The 18578-nt window shown below is 38.8% G+C and overlaps 1 protein-coding gene across 1 annotated transcript in view; it reads right to left on the reverse strand.

The window, feature by feature from the left end:
• The window catches only part of lgr4 (leucine-rich repeat containing G protein-coupled receptor 4), a 35997-nt gene extending 18689 nt beyond the window's left edge, over positions 1-17308 (reverse strand). The window contains exons 1-2 of the mRNA XM_034117096.1: positions 16485-17308; positions 244-315 (exon numbers count right to left, since the gene is read on the reverse strand). Coding sequence (XP_033972987.1) covers positions 244-315; positions 16485-16666 — 254 coding nt within the window. The 5' untranslated portion in view covers positions 16667-17308. The remainder of the gene's footprint in view (positions 1-243; positions 316-16484) is intronic.
• Between the last annotated feature and the right edge of the window lie 1270 nt (positions 17309-18578).

The following is an 18578-nucleotide window of genomic DNA, read 5'->3' on the forward strand; positions in this document are numbered from 1 at the left end:
TTTTCCTTTATTAAATTGAGCTTTACTGCACCTTTTATATTTCATGAATGATTGAGTGACTTGTTACCTCATGTAATGCTGTGCTTATCTTCTTCGGCTGAGAAGAAGGGCATGTTGTGCACCTACAGTATACTGTGTGTTCTGCAGTGCAAACTCAAATACCCAGGTGCATATCATAAGCCCTGTCAACATTGCAAAGAGTAAATACATCATTAGCAGGAGAAACACGGGGCATGTACTTACAGTTCTTCCAGATAGGGGAGGTTCTTGAACACAAATGCTGGAAGCTCTGTGATGTTGTTCATGCTCAGGTCACTGTGGAAACAAATGATCAGTTAGAAACACAGTAAAATCTCTAGCTTCACTTAAATGTAGTTAGTTTTAAAAGATCAGTTTTGAACATTTTCACTTTGCAAAACCTATTTTGTACCCTTGCCCTGATTTATATAATTCTTGAACAATTTGGCTATTTAAATTGTTGTATTGCTTTGACTGTGAAGCCCTTTCAGAACTGAAATAAAATTGCAATTAATTATGACACAGTCAATAATGAAAATTCTATAATTGTTGTATAAGGCCTTATTTTGCATGCATATAAGACATTAAGATGATGTATTTGACTGTAATAATAAACTATGTTTACGACAAATGTATACTTGCAGTTTTGTCACCAAACATTTATGGCAAGCCTTTTGATTGTGCCGGCATGACTTCAACCTCAACCCCGTAAAAAGACGTTGAAAAAGCTCTTCGCTCTAGCCTCAGGGATCTTCATTTTTCAAACCAACTTTCAGATAAAGATAGGCATGTAGCAGCATGAAAAGTATGCACACAGGACTTGATTTTCTTCCCCACCAAGACTAATATGAATATAGTTTACAATCATCAGTTATCATTGGAAAAAAACACAAGTATGTGCTACTGGAAATGTTTTGAATGTACCAAAGTGAGGGACTGTCATAGTAATATTGGACAAAAAATGCTGTCTTGATGAGATCTACACAATGAGAGCAAATTCAGCTCTGGGTCCTTATCTTGATCGCAGATCCACCAACCTGCTTCAAAGACCCCCCCACGTCAAAGCCATATGTAAAGAGACAGCACATATCAAGACTGAAAAAACATCCGGGATACACAAATGAAGCACCCCCTGCCCCCCTTTCACTCTCCACTTGGCCATCTTGAATTTCACTGCCAGATCTCCCCAGGACCTTGTGTGTGGGCCCCTGAATCCTACAAGGATCATATTGCCCTTCCTCTGCACTCCCAGCTACACACACATGCACTGAAGTCTTAAAAAGCAGGCCCTGACAGAACCCTCATCATCTCTGCGACCTGTGTCCTATCTCCACTTACCTGGTTATCCAATTACCATACACACTGTGCAGCTACAACAACACTTCCATCAACATCCACCCACTTCTATCCTTCTTTCCTACCCAGACGACATCTCTGGTGGTGTTCTGCATCCACTGCTGCAGATCTGCCACCACTAGTGGTCAGCTGGAAACATCCCTAACCACATTTTAAACCATTTGTCAAAATCTTCCGCAGACTGTTGACTGGTCTGAGCCACATGCAGGGCTGGGAGTACGGGAGGCCTGCATGACTCTATCACACTTCCTCCCTCCCTCTGTGTCTGGCTGCTTTACTCATCAAGGTCCTGGCCTGTCCCTGCTAAGATAGATGGAAGGGACACTAAAAATGCAGCTGTGATAAATGATGACAAGCCTAAACGCTTCGACAAACAGGTATCAGTAAATGTCTATCCCATGTGCCATTTGGCTTCATTTTAGCAGACATGAAGCAGAGAACCGGAGAAAGGTAGCAGACGCTTAAAGAAACCAAAGATATAGCTTTTAAGACAAAGCATGAACATATTCTTAAGGTCAAGTACAATCCAAAAAAATATCTTAGTTAACATAGAAAATCTTGTGCCATGAATTTAAATTATTCTTTTGAATGTTCAATAAAAAGGTCAAGAGAAATGTTAGGGAACTATGTATCAACTCTGTTTTCTTGGGCCAATTATATGATTTTCAGTAGTCGAGTAGTGATCATAAGGAAAGAATTATCAACCAACTTACTGAAAGTGCTCAGAAAGAATGGGATGAAAAGCATTTACACTTGAACTTATCACTCTGTTGTCTGAACAATCTGGGAAAAAATGTGTTTGTGTTCATAAAGAGGTTTATGGCGTATTTCCACTGCACGGCTTAGTACGGTATAGTTAGGCCTTGGTAGACCAGGCTCACTTTATGCTGCGTTTCCATTACAGTTTAGTAGCTGGGGCAGTGACTATAGTAACGCAGTGTAGGCGGAGCCGTGACGTCATCTTCAATGCGAACCACAAAACTAGGGATGCTCCGATCGTTATCGGCCAATACTCACTCTCTGCCGATCGATCGGTGCTCTCTAAAAATGCCGATCGCATGACGTAAAATGATGACGTAAAATACATGACACTTTTCTCTGTGCGTGGCAAAACAAGCTCGCCAAAATGGCTTCACCAGTCTGGCAGTATTTTAAGGTGTCCGAAAATGACAATAAAATAGCGGTATGCAACGTGTGTGAAGCAGAAATCCTGCAGCTCCACCCGCTGTGACGGACCGGTGAGCGGAGCAAAACACTCACTAAGAGTTAGACCTAACACACTTAGCTATTTTATCTACCTCTGGAACAAGCTAAACTAGTTATAAATATGTTTATTCTTCACTGTCGGGTCACTCATTACTGGATCAGTGAGCTGCATGAGACAATACTGACAGGCTGTCAGGAGAGAGAGAGAGAGGGGGAGAGAGGACAAGAGAGCGCTTCCGCTCATTTCTCCCGTGTTATTATCCAAAGTTAATGTAAACTTGAATAATGTACTTCATTTGAATGTAATAATTATGTTGGTTGTTGTTTGTGGAAGCGCCAGTGAATGAGCCCCATTAACTGAGTTTTAAACATCACTTTAAATGGAAGATCCCCATAGGCCCCGCCCACTCGATCGGATCGGCGATCGGTATCGGCCGATACTGATTCCGGCAATCGGCCCCAAAATTGGCGATCGGAGCATCCCTACACAAAACCAACATCAGCCGTTAGCTGTTAGCCCTCAGAGCTCACAGCTCCTCATATCTGTTCAGAGAAACTAGACAAAAGTTAAACAAGTACAAACCACAGACTGTCTGTGTCATGGCGAATACAGTCGCTGGTTTATTTATGTCTGTAGGCCGTTGTTGTGAGTGTGGACGGTCGGAGCATACAACGTTAGCTTAGCCGATCTAAAACATTCAGAAAACACGCATTTTAAAAGGTTTTTCGCCTGCCGTCTGTCTGCAGACTTGTCAAAGCATTAATTCATGGTTTTTACTAACCGGTATCAGTATGTTGTTACTTCGGCATCATTTTGAAACGTGTATTACAATTAAATCGCGGTAAAATATGTTCATCTTGTTGTAGTTGTAGCCCCTTTGCCAGCGATTCTCTCACTAGTTTAGCATATTCAGCCTGGTTGTTGGCCCGGAAAGTACCACGATTTTGGAGAGCCAGAAAAACTGTGAAAAAGTACCCGTTAGCCGGAACTACCCCTAGTGGAAACGCAACAAAAAAACAGGCCGGGTTTGGCACGGCACGCTTAAACCGTGCTACGCGCTGCAGTGGAAATGCGCCAGTTTAGTCTACACAGGTAGTCACTCTGGACACCTGTCTCCCCAACTGTATATTCATATATTTTCATCTATTACATCTGGTTCAAGGCTTATATTTGTCATACGTACATAGCTACAGTGTAGTTATGTCGATTAAAATCTTAGGTCACAGGCTCCACCAACAGTGCAACACAATAAAACAGAAACACAAAAAAAATTGTGCCAATTAAATACAAAAAGTCACTCAACCTGATGTGAAGATTAACAGATCTGCAGAAAACAAACTCCAAATATATTCTGAAACATTCTCAAGATGTGAACACAGCTCGACAGTCCTGACCTGTGACCAATTCAGTTTATGGGACAACATTTCACCTTTAACTAAAGGCCAGGGACGCATCTAGGTCAAGAGAAATGTTGACCCATATAGAAGTCCAACAATGCCCAAATCTGAAGCAAGTTGCACCTGCTGTTTGCAAGTACTGGCCTGGTTATAGCGTGTTTACCAAATACAGGATTACGAATCACTAATGAATCACTACAAACTCTTACAAACAAAGACCCTCGTTGTTAATAAATATTTATATCTAATAACTATTGAGTGTAACTATTTGACAAAAAGGACAAGTTGGAAAACTGGTAAAGATGTTCCAGGAACACAGTAGGCTTTATAATTCCAAAGAGAAATCAGGCCCTTACTAAAGCTTGTCACCTGACCAAACCAAACAACCAGGAAAGGACTTAGATTAGGGTCTTATGGCGCATTTCCACTACACGGCCTCGCACGGCCTCGCTCGGTATGGCTAGGCCTCGTTAGGACTGGCTCACTTTATGGCGCATTTCCATTACAGTTTAGGAACTGGGGTAGTATCTATAGTAACGCAGTGTAGGCGGAGCCGTGACGTCATCTTCAATGAGAACCCCAGAAAAACAACACAGCCGTTAGCTGTTAGCACTCAGAGCTCACAGCTCCTCATATATGCTCAGAAACTAGACAAAAGTTAAACAAGTACAAACCACAGACTGCCTGTGTCATGGTGAATACAGTCGATGCTTTATTTATGTCTGTATAGGCCGTTGTTGTGAGTGTGGACGGTCGGAGCATACAACGTTAGCTTAGCCAATCTCCATTTAGAAAACACGCATTTTAAAAGGTTTTTCGCCTGCCGTCTGTCTGCAGACTTGTCAAAGCATTAATTCATGGTTTTTACTAACCGGTATCAGTATGTTGTTACTTCGGCATCATTTTGAAACGTGTATTACAATTAAATCACGGTCAAATATGTCCATCTTGTTGTAGTTGTAGCCCCCTTGCCAGCGATTCTCTCTCTAGTTTAGCATACTCAGCCCGACTCAGCCTCGTTGTCTCTGGCCCTAGACCCACGATTTTATGAGGCCAGAAAAACTGTGAATTAGGACCCGCCGGCCGGTACTAGGCCAAGTGGAAACGCAACCAAAAACGGGCCGCTGACGTCACAGCCCTCTTAAACCGTGCTCCGCGCTGTAGTGGAAACGCGCCATTAGCCAAGAAGTAAGAAAGTGCAGTGACATGACTTAAGAGTTCAGCGGCTCCTGCAGGAGGTTTCACCAGGAGGACAAGCAGGAAGCAGTTCACAAATCAAGCCTGTGTGGCAGGCAGAGGACCAACAAACGCAGTCCTGGTGAAAAAAGGGCACATGCTTTGAACAAGGACCCCATGGTCTGATACAATTCAATATTTCAGCCTTTATTAGGGGTGTGCAAAAAAATCGATTCACATAAGAATCGCAATTCTATCTCTGCTGATTCAGAATCGATTCAGAAATTCCAAGAATCAATTCACATGTTTTTTTTTTCAAACCACATTTTTCAGTCTTCCCGCAGCGCTGTTTTCAATTTTTTTCTACGGCGTGAGCTCCGTAATGTCCCGCTAACAGGGCACTTAGACTTTATGCAGCATCCAGGGAAAAACACCAGGAAATCCTCTTCACACTGTCCGCTCTTCATGCCTCACAGGGCTCACTCCTGAGCTATTTTGAATCGCGAATCGTTCTTAATCGCGAAACGATTGTGAATCGAATCGTGACCCCAAGAAATTGAATCGAATCGTGAGATTTCCTTAATCGTGCACCCCTAGCCTTTATGCAAAGTATAATTATACCTCATGGAAAGTTATGGTTATAATACTAAGTATTCATCCAACACTGCAAATATTCATTTCTCATTTTAGATTTCTACTTAACTTAGATAAATTAATTTTCCACTTAGACATTGAAAGATTCTTCTTATTGACCCAAGAAAAGCAAGCCTATTAAATCCATTATCTGTGAAACAAGACATGAAAAAGTTGAAAAAACCACTCTATATTTCCTCTAAAATGAACTTATACCAAAGCTTATTTAATGTAAAATAAATGTTTTGAAATAAGTTACACATTAGGGCTGCTAGATTATGACAAAAATCATAATCACGATTATTTTTGGTCAATATTGATATCACGATTATTAATTGACTTTGAAAATAATAAAATGAATAAAAAATTATTTTTGGTCAATATTGATATTAGGGCTGCACGATTTTGGGAAAAAATCTAATTGCGATTTTTATGACAAATATTGCGATTGCGATTCGCGATATTTGTTTTTAAGCGACCCAACGGAAGTTTATTGTAAAACGCGGCCATATCTCCGGCTAGGAAGGTCGCATCAACATGCTCCCGTCTCTAGCACCCCGCAGCCCGAGCTACGAGTGAAAGAACTAAACTTACATTAAACTTCCGTTGGGTTGCTTTAAAGTCAAGCTTCAGTTTAAGACTCACCCTGTAATAGATGTAAAACATGTGATGGAGCATTACTAACCTGACTCAGATGCTTTGTTTCACCAAACCATCTAGGAAAGCTCCATTGGAAGCCATTTGGAAAGGGCAGGCACTTTCAAAAATACTTGGCAGGTGATTGGATCAATCTGTCTATCACCTTCTATCATGGGCCACTTCTGATTGGTTAACAATGGCTGGTACATGTGGAGCACAGCACTTCTGATTGGTGTGGATGACTGACACCCAAGAAGTAAAAAAAAAGAAAAAAAAGTTTAAAAAAAGAAAAAATGCTAAAAAAGATCGCAGGCTTTGCGATTTGATAATCGCATCATTTTAAATCGCGATTTCGATTTCAAATCGATTAATCGTTCAGCCCTAATTGATATCACGATTATTAAATACGATTATTTATTGACTTTGAAAACAATAAAATAAAAAAATAAATTATAATAATTTGAACAGTATGTTTTTAACAGTTGATTACCCTGAACTTTAAGTATAATTCAACTGAAAAACCAATAAAAAAAAAAAATTAAAAAAATTATACATTTATATCTACATTTAAAGGTGGGGTAGGTAAGTTTGAGAAACCGGCTCGAGATACACTTTTTGCTATATTCCATGGAATGCTCTTAACCTCCCAATAGCAATGAATATCTTAAGTGCTTTGACAAAAAAATCCATAAAAACATTTCACCTGTGGAAGCCGTAATACTGTAAAAAGCACGACCAATCATTTTAGCCGGCCCGGCTAAAATAACTGGATGGCCTACCTGCCTGTCAGCCTTCCATCTGTGCACAAACTTATCTCGTGCCCTCATTGGTCATGTGCGCGTTCGTGTGTGTTGGAGGAGGGGCTCTGTAAGGAAGTGGAAGATTTTTTCCGGCTGTGTATTTTCAAATTCTAGCGCACTCAAGCTGGTTTCTCCAAAATTAACTACCCTACCTTTAAATAAATAATATCAAAATAATAAATACCAATAAAGATCAACAAATATTTTGGAGCGCACTTCCACAACCAACTTAACATATATAAATATGATAACTGATGTCACTCACAACCTGTAATGTTTAATTATACTGCTACACGCAGTACTCTTATTTTGGTAACCCCTTATCCGGAAACCGGAAGTAGCACGCTAAGAGGCTCCGGCTTGACGAGTTACCCCCATGGATGTATAATAAGAACTGGATACAGCGTGGGAGGCGGGGCCTCATTCATTCCTATGAGAGTTGCTCATTCGCGCATGATGATAAAATGGCCCAACTCTTGAGAGAGCGAAACGTCACAGATTACCCGGCATGCCTGAAAAGTACCCGTATGTGCGCTCATAGCGCATGCGCAACTTTAACCATGCCCCCCAAAATGCTCGTTCACATCAAGCACGTCAATTTGCGTACACGTAACAGCACTGCACGTTCATGACAGCATGGTAATGGTTTGTTATTATGATAGATTTGATATTAACGAGGCGGCAGTTAGCAGCTAGCGGTTAGCTAGTAATTATGCTAATTTACACATCAATCGTTATGTACTTTTATATTACGCTGTAACAGGATCTAGTGATATCCAAGCAACAGAGCTTCATTTAGCATGAAAGAATTATTGCACTGTATATATATATATATATATATATATATATATATATATATATATATATATATATATATATATATATATATATATATATATATATATACAGTGCAATAAGCTTCTTAGTGCAATAAGAAGCTACAGGGACGTTAATCTACGTCGGTAATATTAACTTTATTTAATACAACATTTACGGTACAAGATTTAATCATACAGCCCATGTAGTATAATATTTTACAAATGATGAATTACAGCAAACATGTGCAATATATCCATTATTACAGCTCCGTGGGCTGGCAGTAAGGCGATATGGGTCCGTTCTTATTGTGCATCCATGGGTAAAGATAAACGCATGTAGTGCTGAACACGTAACATGAACGTGCCGGGCGGCGCGGTCCCGTGGGTTAGATGCGCGTTCATAATGCAGAGGGAAATAACTCTCAGAATAACGTTATTAGCACATTTTTACAACTTGAGGAATGAATGTTTTTAATAAGGGCTATACAAGTGTTCATACTGGGTAGTTTATTTAGTTTAAAAAAAATTATCCAACGATTTACAGACCACTCTTTCCCCATGTAAGTCAATGGGAAAAAGTGTTTCCGGGCCTGGCAACCAAAAGGAAGTGTAGTACCGCCGTTTGGCCAGCACGAATATTTTCATCTGAGTCCGGCGCACTTCCTGGGGGCTTGGTTACCCCTAGATTCCACCGGGTCCGTCTGCGGCGCGTTACGGCCGCGTTACAGCTGCGCCGCAGCGCTCATGGCGATCGCTGCCACTCTAGTCAATGGGTGCTATTCCACCACACGCGGCGCGTTACGGCTCAGAAGCGTCCCAGAAGCGTCTCGGCACAGGGCTCCTCTAAAATTAGAATGAATCCTATTTTTGACGCGACGCAGCCGTAACGTAATGTCGGGCAGGCAGGAAGTGGAACGTTCAGAGCATATATACAATTTTTGTGTGTGTGTGTGTGTATGTGTGTGTGTACATATATATATATATATATATATACACATATATATATATATAGTATATATATATACACTATATATATATAGTGTATATATATATACACATATATATATATATATATATATATATATGTGTATATATATATATGTGTATATATATATACATATATACATATATATATATATATGTGTATATATATATACATATATACATATATATACTATATATATGATAGGATAGGGTATAGTGAATATAAATATATACATATAATACATATCATACATTATATATATATACATATATAGCAATATATACATATATAGCACATATATAACATATATACATACATGTGATATATGGTGATATGTAATGATAATATATACATATAGAGCAGATATATCTATATCATAGCATGGATATCATGTATATAGATAATATATATATATATATATATATATATATATATATATACATACATATATACATATATACATATATACATATATACATATATATATACATACATATATACATATATACATATATACATATATACATATATACATATATACATATATACATATATATATATATATATATATATATATATATATATATATATATATATACACATACACATACATACATATATATATATATATATATATATACATACATATATATATATACACACACACAAATTGTATCCCTCCGTAGTCCTTCAAGTACCGGAGGAGAAATGCCAGCGTTCTCCTCCGGTTTACAGGCACTGTGTAAATTATATATATATAGAATAATTATGATGATGAACGCATTTTTTTACCAATAAAATACAGCAACACATCTTTGATTCATGTCGTTTATAACTGGAATATTACAGTTATTATTAACTTTGTCTGTACAAAGTAGCCTGTCCAGGAAATATGCCCAAATCAACAAAAACTGCGAGCCGGCAGGCAAGACGCTCCGCTTCTGAAATGCTTCTGAAACGCGGCTGGTAGGGTATGCGCCGGAGGAGGCCGGACCAAAACCGCGGCGCAGCCGTAACGCGGCGCAGACGGACCCAGTGGAATCTAGGGGTTAGTAAAAGTTGACTGTACGCTAGAGACCAGAGCATGGAGGACCGAAAAATAAAGACACGGCAACTAAAGCTTCCCTTGTAACGTGTTTATGTAAGGGATAATGTGCAGCGAGGCGGTCATTATGGGCAAAAGAACACCCGACAGGCACGAAGCGGAGGGATCTTGCATGAAGCATGAATCCCGCTTATTACAAGGCCACATTCTCAACAAAGTAACGATATGACTCCCAATATTAATTGAAATGCTTTTATAGATTTAGAAAATGTTTTTATTGATTTAAAAAATAGTAGGCTATTATTGATTTAAAATGACATGCATCCGCTAAGAAAAATAGTCCGTTGTTACTGTTCGAACTACGTAGCAACGGCAGGAACTGCTTCGATAGCGTTTTTGCTGACCTTTTTGATTACAGATTTGAAAACATCATTGCTTGCTTTAAAAAGTAGCACAATTCATTATGTCAAAGTAACTGGCAACTGAATATGTTTTGCCGTTTGATGTCTGGACCGTTGCGTAAAAAGGAGGGTTTCTGCCCCGTTACTTCTCCGCTGTTTTCTTGTCCCAGTTCGAAAAACAAACTGCATGCAGTTTGCTTTTCGGCAAAACTGTATACAGTTAAATCGACCGGACTTCTTTCTGCAGGTGTGAGCTTCCTTAACAACGGTGAATAAGTCCTTGACAGCGGTCTGTCTGTACTGGATTAACAACGTGTCACGTGTACTGAATTGACCAATCAGAATCGAGTATTCAACTAAGCCATGTAATAAATGGATTTATTAAACAGACTGCAAGTCACAACACAACCTGGCCGAGAGGGCTTTTAGGGAGGGGTGAGTGCACGCGCGGGCAGGATGTATAACGCAAGACAAATTGAGAGCATCATTGCGAAAGGGAATGCAGCAAAATAATCGTTTTATTTCGATTACGCTGTTTTCGTAATCGTTGCAAGCCAAAATCGTAATCGAGATTAAAATACGATTAATTGCACAGCCCTATTACACATTATGCAATAGCCCTTGCAATAGTCAGTTAAACACATGGCTAGGTTTCCCTAAAGTTAACTGGTAATGTAGCACACAGCAAGAGACCTGTTGCTGTGGTTATCTGCCGTTGAATAAACGTCTTACACTGATAATGGTTCATCCGTTTACCAGAACAATGTTTCACATGTCCTGGTATATGATTTTACTGGAAATTACATATGACACGTCACATGTTCTCTACTTTTCTGTAACATACAGTAGGAAAGGATACAAGGACTGTATGGTCAGTCTGATGGTTAAATTATCTACAAAACAATGTTTTAATTCTTTTTACCCAGCCTCTATCATGATGTCAGAAGAGACAAAGATCATTATAAAGGAATGTGTAGGTGTTTTAAACAAATGGATTATAGATTATAAATGGAAAGTACTTGATTAATTGATTATTCAATCCACAGGTAATTCATCAGGTACTATTTTTGTTCTTTGTTTACTTTGCAGCTTCCCTTCTGTTTTATATCACTGTAAAATGAATATCTGTTAGTGAGACAAATCATATCAAGAAACCACTTGAAGAGTGGAAACTGGAATTGGAAGTGGAAAATGTTTGTCCAGTATTTTCTGATGTTTGAAAGATGAAACGAATCATCGAGAAATTAGCCAACAGACTCATCGATAAGGGAAATCCTTAGCTCAAGGTCTTTGTAATCAATGTCTTAAAGTCAATAATGAATCATTTTAAAAGTACAAAAACACAGAATGCCTACATTCAGAAAAATAGATGTTTAATTCCTGAGGCATTTAAAAAATGACATGGACAAGGTTTTTTGATGACTGATTTGACACAGCCTGATGTTTGTTAGATAGAAACATTGCACAACAGCTGGGAGCTTTTAATAGAGAGTGCAGGGCTGCAGTTGAATAGTTTTGCTTAGGAACCTTCCTAACGGAGTGAAATAACCCGGAAGTACCTCAGTGGCAGCCATGATAAGAGCCGTTCAAATTCTCAGTCTAGATGATAGGAAAGGAGGTTTCAAACTTCCTTTATAACCTCCTTTAGCTTAGGAAACACTGGATCTTCCTTTACGAAAGGAGAGGAGAAAATGCTGCCCCACAATGCCTTGCGGGCGCAGCATTTGCCGTCAAACAACAGTCGGCCGTTCACGGAAACAGCCGATTATGACCGAGAAATTATATCATGAAAGTTACGGTGCTTATTAAGCATTTTAAAACGTATGTGGTAACTTGCCAAAGTGCTTTGTTTTGAACGTTCAGCAGTATTATAATCAAAAAGAGAAATATGAACGTTAGTTTTTACTGAAATGATCAAATAAAGTCAACATTTCACAGTCTTTACTGAGCTGTGTGGGGTTTGTTCAACTTTTAAAATATGTTTGAATGGTGATATACACAGTGATAGATGTTAAGGACTAACGTTTATAGTAAATACATTTGTATTTATTTTAAGATCTTTTCATACAATAATACGTATTGGGATCATTTGTATTAATGTGGACCGGAGGGAGAGGGTGACGAGCATAAGTTTCACTTTCCTTGTTTATTTCAATTCCAACTTTGGTCATGAAGAATATGTTTCTCTGTTGTCCACGTTCATAAAGCATAAAACAACAGCATCAGAGCACGGTGCAGAGTCTCTAGATGAGTTTACAGTAGTCCGTCGTTCTTATTATAAATCCATGTTGTAGTCCGCTGTATAGAAAACTGTAGTTTCCCCACAGCAGACGCATTTTCATGACATACGCTGGCGCATCATAAATACGTCGGATAGTGAAAGTGCAGTCGGATTCTCAAAGCACCGCAGTCTCTTCTCCTAAATCCTTTTGAATTCTCCTATCCACTATTCCTTAACCCCGTGACGTTTCACAGAGGTCAAGGAATAGACGATAGGGTTAGAACTTAGGAGCTGATTTTTGGACTATTCGACTGCAACCCAGATCTTTGTCTGATTCTTGGCTTTGAAAATCTGGCATAACAGACTTTTTCCCCCATTTATTGTAATTAGGCTCTAACCTTATTTGTACTACCCACAAGACAAGCGTAATTGTGTCACCCCAAAAATAATGCATCACTCCATTCACACTAGAGTTCTGACCAACAAACCTTAAATAATGTTTTATGCTTGAATACTGGGCACAAGAATAACAAAAAAAACAGCAACCGTTATCAGTTAGAAACGGTGTGATGGGGGAGGGTAATAGGTGTATGAGTGAAGGAAAGGGTCGGGGACTCAGAGAGAGAGAGGGGGCGGGTGTGGCGTTAATATTCGCCCATCCACAAGTCATCCTGTTTGGTAGTGGGAACCACTGACTGGCTCCTTTCACCTCTGCTGACCAAGAACAAAAGTATCATTCATTTAAAAATGGGTTGAGGGCACCAATGGTGAAGCCGGCAAGCTCCACCAGCAGAGTCTAAGACCCCTGACAAAACCCCTCCTTTTCCGTTATGTCTCAACCTTGTGCACTTTGTAAAAGGATCTAACACTATAAGGATGTAATTTGGAAATCTCCCTCTTGCTCACAATGCACGAGAAACGCAGACACTGTACCAATAACTTGTGGCAGGTAAACTACATACCTTCTCAAGGAGTGTTTGCTTTGTTACTGGCTGAGGGGCCTCCTCTTTTCTCTCATCTGCTTTTCTGTGACAGCACCGTTTCCATTACAGTTGCCAAAATTCAAGCCCCTGTGGGCTGCAGGTAAGAGTCCACTCCAAAATTGTCACATGATTTATTGTAAAATGTGTGGATTTTCATAAGACGTACGTTTGTTTTTCTAAAGCAAAAGTAAAATTAACAATAGAGAATCAACAAATAAATGAATATATTTCCTTGTAACGAGGACTTCTTGACCTTGGGCAAAGATAAGCTTACAAAAACAACCTTGCATCTCTCTGTTTTTTTAAATCATTTGTCGTATCATACCTTCTTTACTGTTCCTAGGCAATATCTTTTTTAGCCTAGCAACATATTTTCAACACATGATGTCTGCAAACAAACATGTAAGTTTAGTTTAAATGTTGCAGAGACAAAACACTGATATATAAGCTTTTTTCTTTACACATCAGCATACCATTGTGGGAGCATTAGCTGCAAAGGAGCCCTTGCAGCTGCAATATGTCTCACTAATCCATCATGATCCCTAACCCCAGTGCTCCACATACAAAAGATGGAGGGAGTGGGAGAGGACAACTTAGGTTCAAGAGACCAGGAGAACAAATGAGAGAAGGACAGAGAGAGGGACAGACAACCTTTCACATACTTTTAAGAGGTTGAGGCTAATACATGAGGCAGTTCAGTGCGTAAAACCTGTCACAGAGCATTTAGATAAATGTGCAGAGCAGATAGAAGAAAACAACATACCGTTTTCCATTTATGCATAAAAGGCCAGTAGAGTAAGAGTCAGGGCTGCGATATCATTTTAAGAAAACATTGCTTCATGTTGCGATTGAGATGTCCGACTGCACATAAGAAAAACTATTTATCTAGAAGGGTGACATGAGTATGGAGCTTGGCATATGAAGCCACTGTTTAGTTTACCCAACACTTCCCTAACAATAGTGATTTCAAGCGCCACAATCGCTTCTAATGTAGCATGGCTTTGTCCACCATTCTTACAAGGTGGCAAAAAAGGAACACAGAGGTTTTCCCACACAGGAATAAAACTTAACACTTTGAGGCAAGGTTACATTGGAATAGCCTTAAGGTTAACTTATAAACGAAATAGCACATTTTAATTTAGACGAGTGCCTGTGTAAACTTAAAATCATAACCTCTTCTATTTATTCTTTGTGAGGGAGCAAAGTAATTACAAAAGCCACACTAAATTGCTGTTTTCAATGCCGTTGCAGAGGTGGTTACTTAAGTTTATGAGTTTATGATTAACCCAGAGGTTGTGAAACAAACTCAGGCGTTTCTTCATGGGGCAATCAACTGTATCTCTGCACCCACCCATAAAGATCTGACCTACCTGCTGCACATTTTCTCCCATTTAAAAAAAATTAAATGAGCTCTTACACAAAGCAGTACTTAACTCTTAGTCGGACTAAATCAAATAATGGAACAAGCTTGACTCTTAATTATGTTGTACTGAACATAATGTTGGCTACAGTCCACTGAGCATTACTCATGTAAATTGGGCTCGATTGTGACCTCAGCACTCAGTTCATTACCTGGTGGTTAAGTCACATTGCATTTCCTAACCAACTTTTAGGTGGAAAGAAAAGCATTACATTTGTACCTTTTATCCAGCAAGGGATTGCTTTTTAAAAAACTATTTTCATGGTCCCTTTAGTGTGTTAAATTAAAAAGTGTTTCACGTACCAATGTTTGAATCGAATATTTTTACAGACTTGAGAGTTTTTGCCATAGACAATATCTAAATCATTCATAGTATTTATATTCAGAACACATACATCTGACATTACAACCTGCTCAAGGACAACAGGTAAAACAATATGTATGAGTGATGGGGTCACAAAAGGGCTAACCCATATCATGTCAATCATAAAAACATCATAAAACATATCAAGAGCTGAAACAACTTGTTGATCAACAACAACTATCTGCAACAATTCTGAGAATTGATTAATAATTTAGTCTTTAATTAAACTAAAACATTCAAAATGCACTGAACACTTAAGATTTCAGACTCTTAAATGTTAAATATAATTGTAATTGCAAATGATTTAGGACTGCATGTAGACGGGACCATGCCTCTGGAAAAAAGTAGTAGACATGTTTTACTATTTTGAAATGTTATAGACTAAATGCCTCAACTAACGCTATTTTCAATATCAATCAACATGGTTATTGTGTTCACTATTAATTGCTCAGTCTAAAAATTGTCAAAAAGTAGTGATACAGGTCCATTATCATTTCCTGGAATCAGTGGAACAAAACCAACAAAAAAAGCTTAAACTTTTCGATCCACTATTATATATGACAAAGAAAATAATCAAATCTAAATTATCAAGATTCTGTTACCAGTTTCTAGGCGATGAAATGATACATCTTATGATTGTTTCAACTTTAAAATGGATCTACTGAAAATGTAGCCTATAGGCAATAATAGCATCCCTAAATTAAACATGTCATAAACAACATGAGCAGAAACTTTTGGGCTGCAAAAGAAAGTTTGTGACAAGTTGTCAAGAACTTTTTCACCTAACTCTTAGGTATAACACATTAAATAAAGATTAGAAACTCTGCTTTTCCTTACATCATCATTAGGATTTTTTTTCTCTGGTGGGCCAAAAGTTAACCCCATGATGTTGAATGCCCAATTATTCACTTGTGATGTAAACACAACACAATCCAATACTTAGGCCTTTACAGTGGGGCATGTATAGTGCACAGACATGTTGTGAGGTTGTTGTTCCCTGTGGATGTTGGTCAGTACTTACAGGTAGTAGGTGAAAGTACTGAGCCCGGTCGGGACGGTGGTCAGCCCCCTCCCGGAGCAGTCTGCACCCCCATCTTCATCGCAGCTGCATGAGGGCGAGCACACGGCCGTCGACTGTCCTTGACCGGTGGCACCAGGGCGAAGGAAACACCACAAACATATCCAAAACAAGTCCACACGCATTTTCTCCTCGTCGTTTCAGGTGAAAGCGATAAAAAGGAGGCCTTTCTTTGTGGTTTAATCTATTCCGGACGTCGACTTCTCATGTGGTTGGTCGGCTGAGGCATGAAGAGATGAAGGCTAACCGACGCTTTTCACACAAAACAAAATAAAACGTCCGAGCACTTCATACATTCACAAGCCAAACCAACAAATATCCACGTTAGGGTTTTAGCTAGCGTTAACAACCAAACATTGTCTCCGAAGACGTGTGTTTTACCTTGCAGTGAAACATTTCTCAACCCCCCGTGTGTCGTATTAGTCCATGAAAATAAAGTAGCAGAGCTGGTGGCGACAAGAGCGGTAGCCTACCTTGCGTTTTTTGCGTTTTCGCTGTCCCATTAAATAATCAACAAAAGAAATAAAGCCCAAACCAGCAGTGCCTGCTAATGCGTCGCTAACAGGCTGATCTGGTCGCGGGGAAATGCCCAGCTAAACACACCGGGTTTGTTTCCTAACAGGAGATCACCGACAGTTTTCAGCCATTCCTCACGTTCCCCTCCTCTGCTCCTGACATCAACAGCATGCTTGTGGCTCTGCAGGCACCCTACCGGACAACCTGCAGCACTGGGCCTGTGCAACACTCAGACCTGCACCACAACGTCACTGCTGCCACACTCACCAGCCGGGGGGAAGAGGCAGGTAAAAGTTACACAACTATGGAGATCCAGTTTAGATCCAGAGAAACGTATCAGTGCATTTCCTGTTAAACACTGTTTGCCCTGTTTCAAAAGCAGCGGGGGTGGGAGTTGTAGCTACTCAGGTCCTTTGATAAAAAGTATTAATACCACACTAATAGTGGAAGGAGGCAGAAGTTATTCGTACATTACATCCATAGTTTCTCTTGGAATAAAATCACACTGTACATTTTACATTTATATATTCAGTTTAATATTTAATATTACATCTGTCACATAATTATGTATAATACCTTGCTTTATATCTTGTTAGTTAATTTGTAAATTCAACATGTATATTCTCTACTTTCTTGTTTATTTCTTGTCTTTTAATTTGTATTGTACAATGCCATGTCTTTTTATGCTGCTCCAACACAAACATTTCCCAAATTGGGATCAATAAAGTTCCATCTTATCTTATCTTATTGTGATAAGCAGCATTTATGTCTAAGCATAACAACAATCAAATAAACAAAGACATGAGTAAAAGTAGCAAAATGTTTTAGACCTTTGAAAGTTAATTTTACAGATTTAAATTGATGATATGGGGTAAAATAATAAGCAATATTCAGCTGGTATACATTGCTATATGTGACTCCGTTAAACACACAGACAATGCATCACATTTAATTGTGTTTATACATATTTTTTATGTAAAATCTTTTTTTTGACGAGTAACAGGCAATAGCCTAAAATACAAAAGAAAAATAAGGGGGAATACAAATACATTATGGCCAAATTATGTATTTGTTCCATTTAAGACACAAAAGAAAGGTGTGTGGGTTGGAAAGCACAAGTTATTTTACTTTATGCTACAGTTAACCAGTTAAGCCCCGAGCCTGTTTTTCAGGTCTCAGGCTCGAAAATAACATTCCCAGAACACTTTGAGTAGTGAAGACTAAATCTTCACTTCTCAAAGTGGTAAATTAATAATATTTGTTCTCAAAGCAATGATAAACCTGTAAGTTGGATGTAGAAAAATCAGAATCAATATAGAATTTTTTTATTTTAAAGTAAATTCAGATTGAACATAGTAAAAAATTGTAAATAATAATAATAACTTGGATTTATATAGCGCCTTTCATGAGACCCAAGGTTGCTTTACAAACAAGAACAGGAGTAGAAACAAACATAACAAAAACAAAAGGCAGTCAGACAAACAGTTAGACAGACAAAACAACAAATAGATTAGGGGCCAA

The sequence above is a fragment of the Trematomus bernacchii genome, unplaced genomic scaffold (assembly GCF_902827165.1).
Source record: "Trematomus bernacchii unplaced genomic scaffold, fTreBer1.1, whole genome shotgun sequence".
Classification (NCBI taxonomy): domain Eukaryota; kingdom Metazoa; phylum Chordata; class Actinopteri; order Perciformes; family Nototheniidae; genus Trematomus; species Trematomus bernacchii.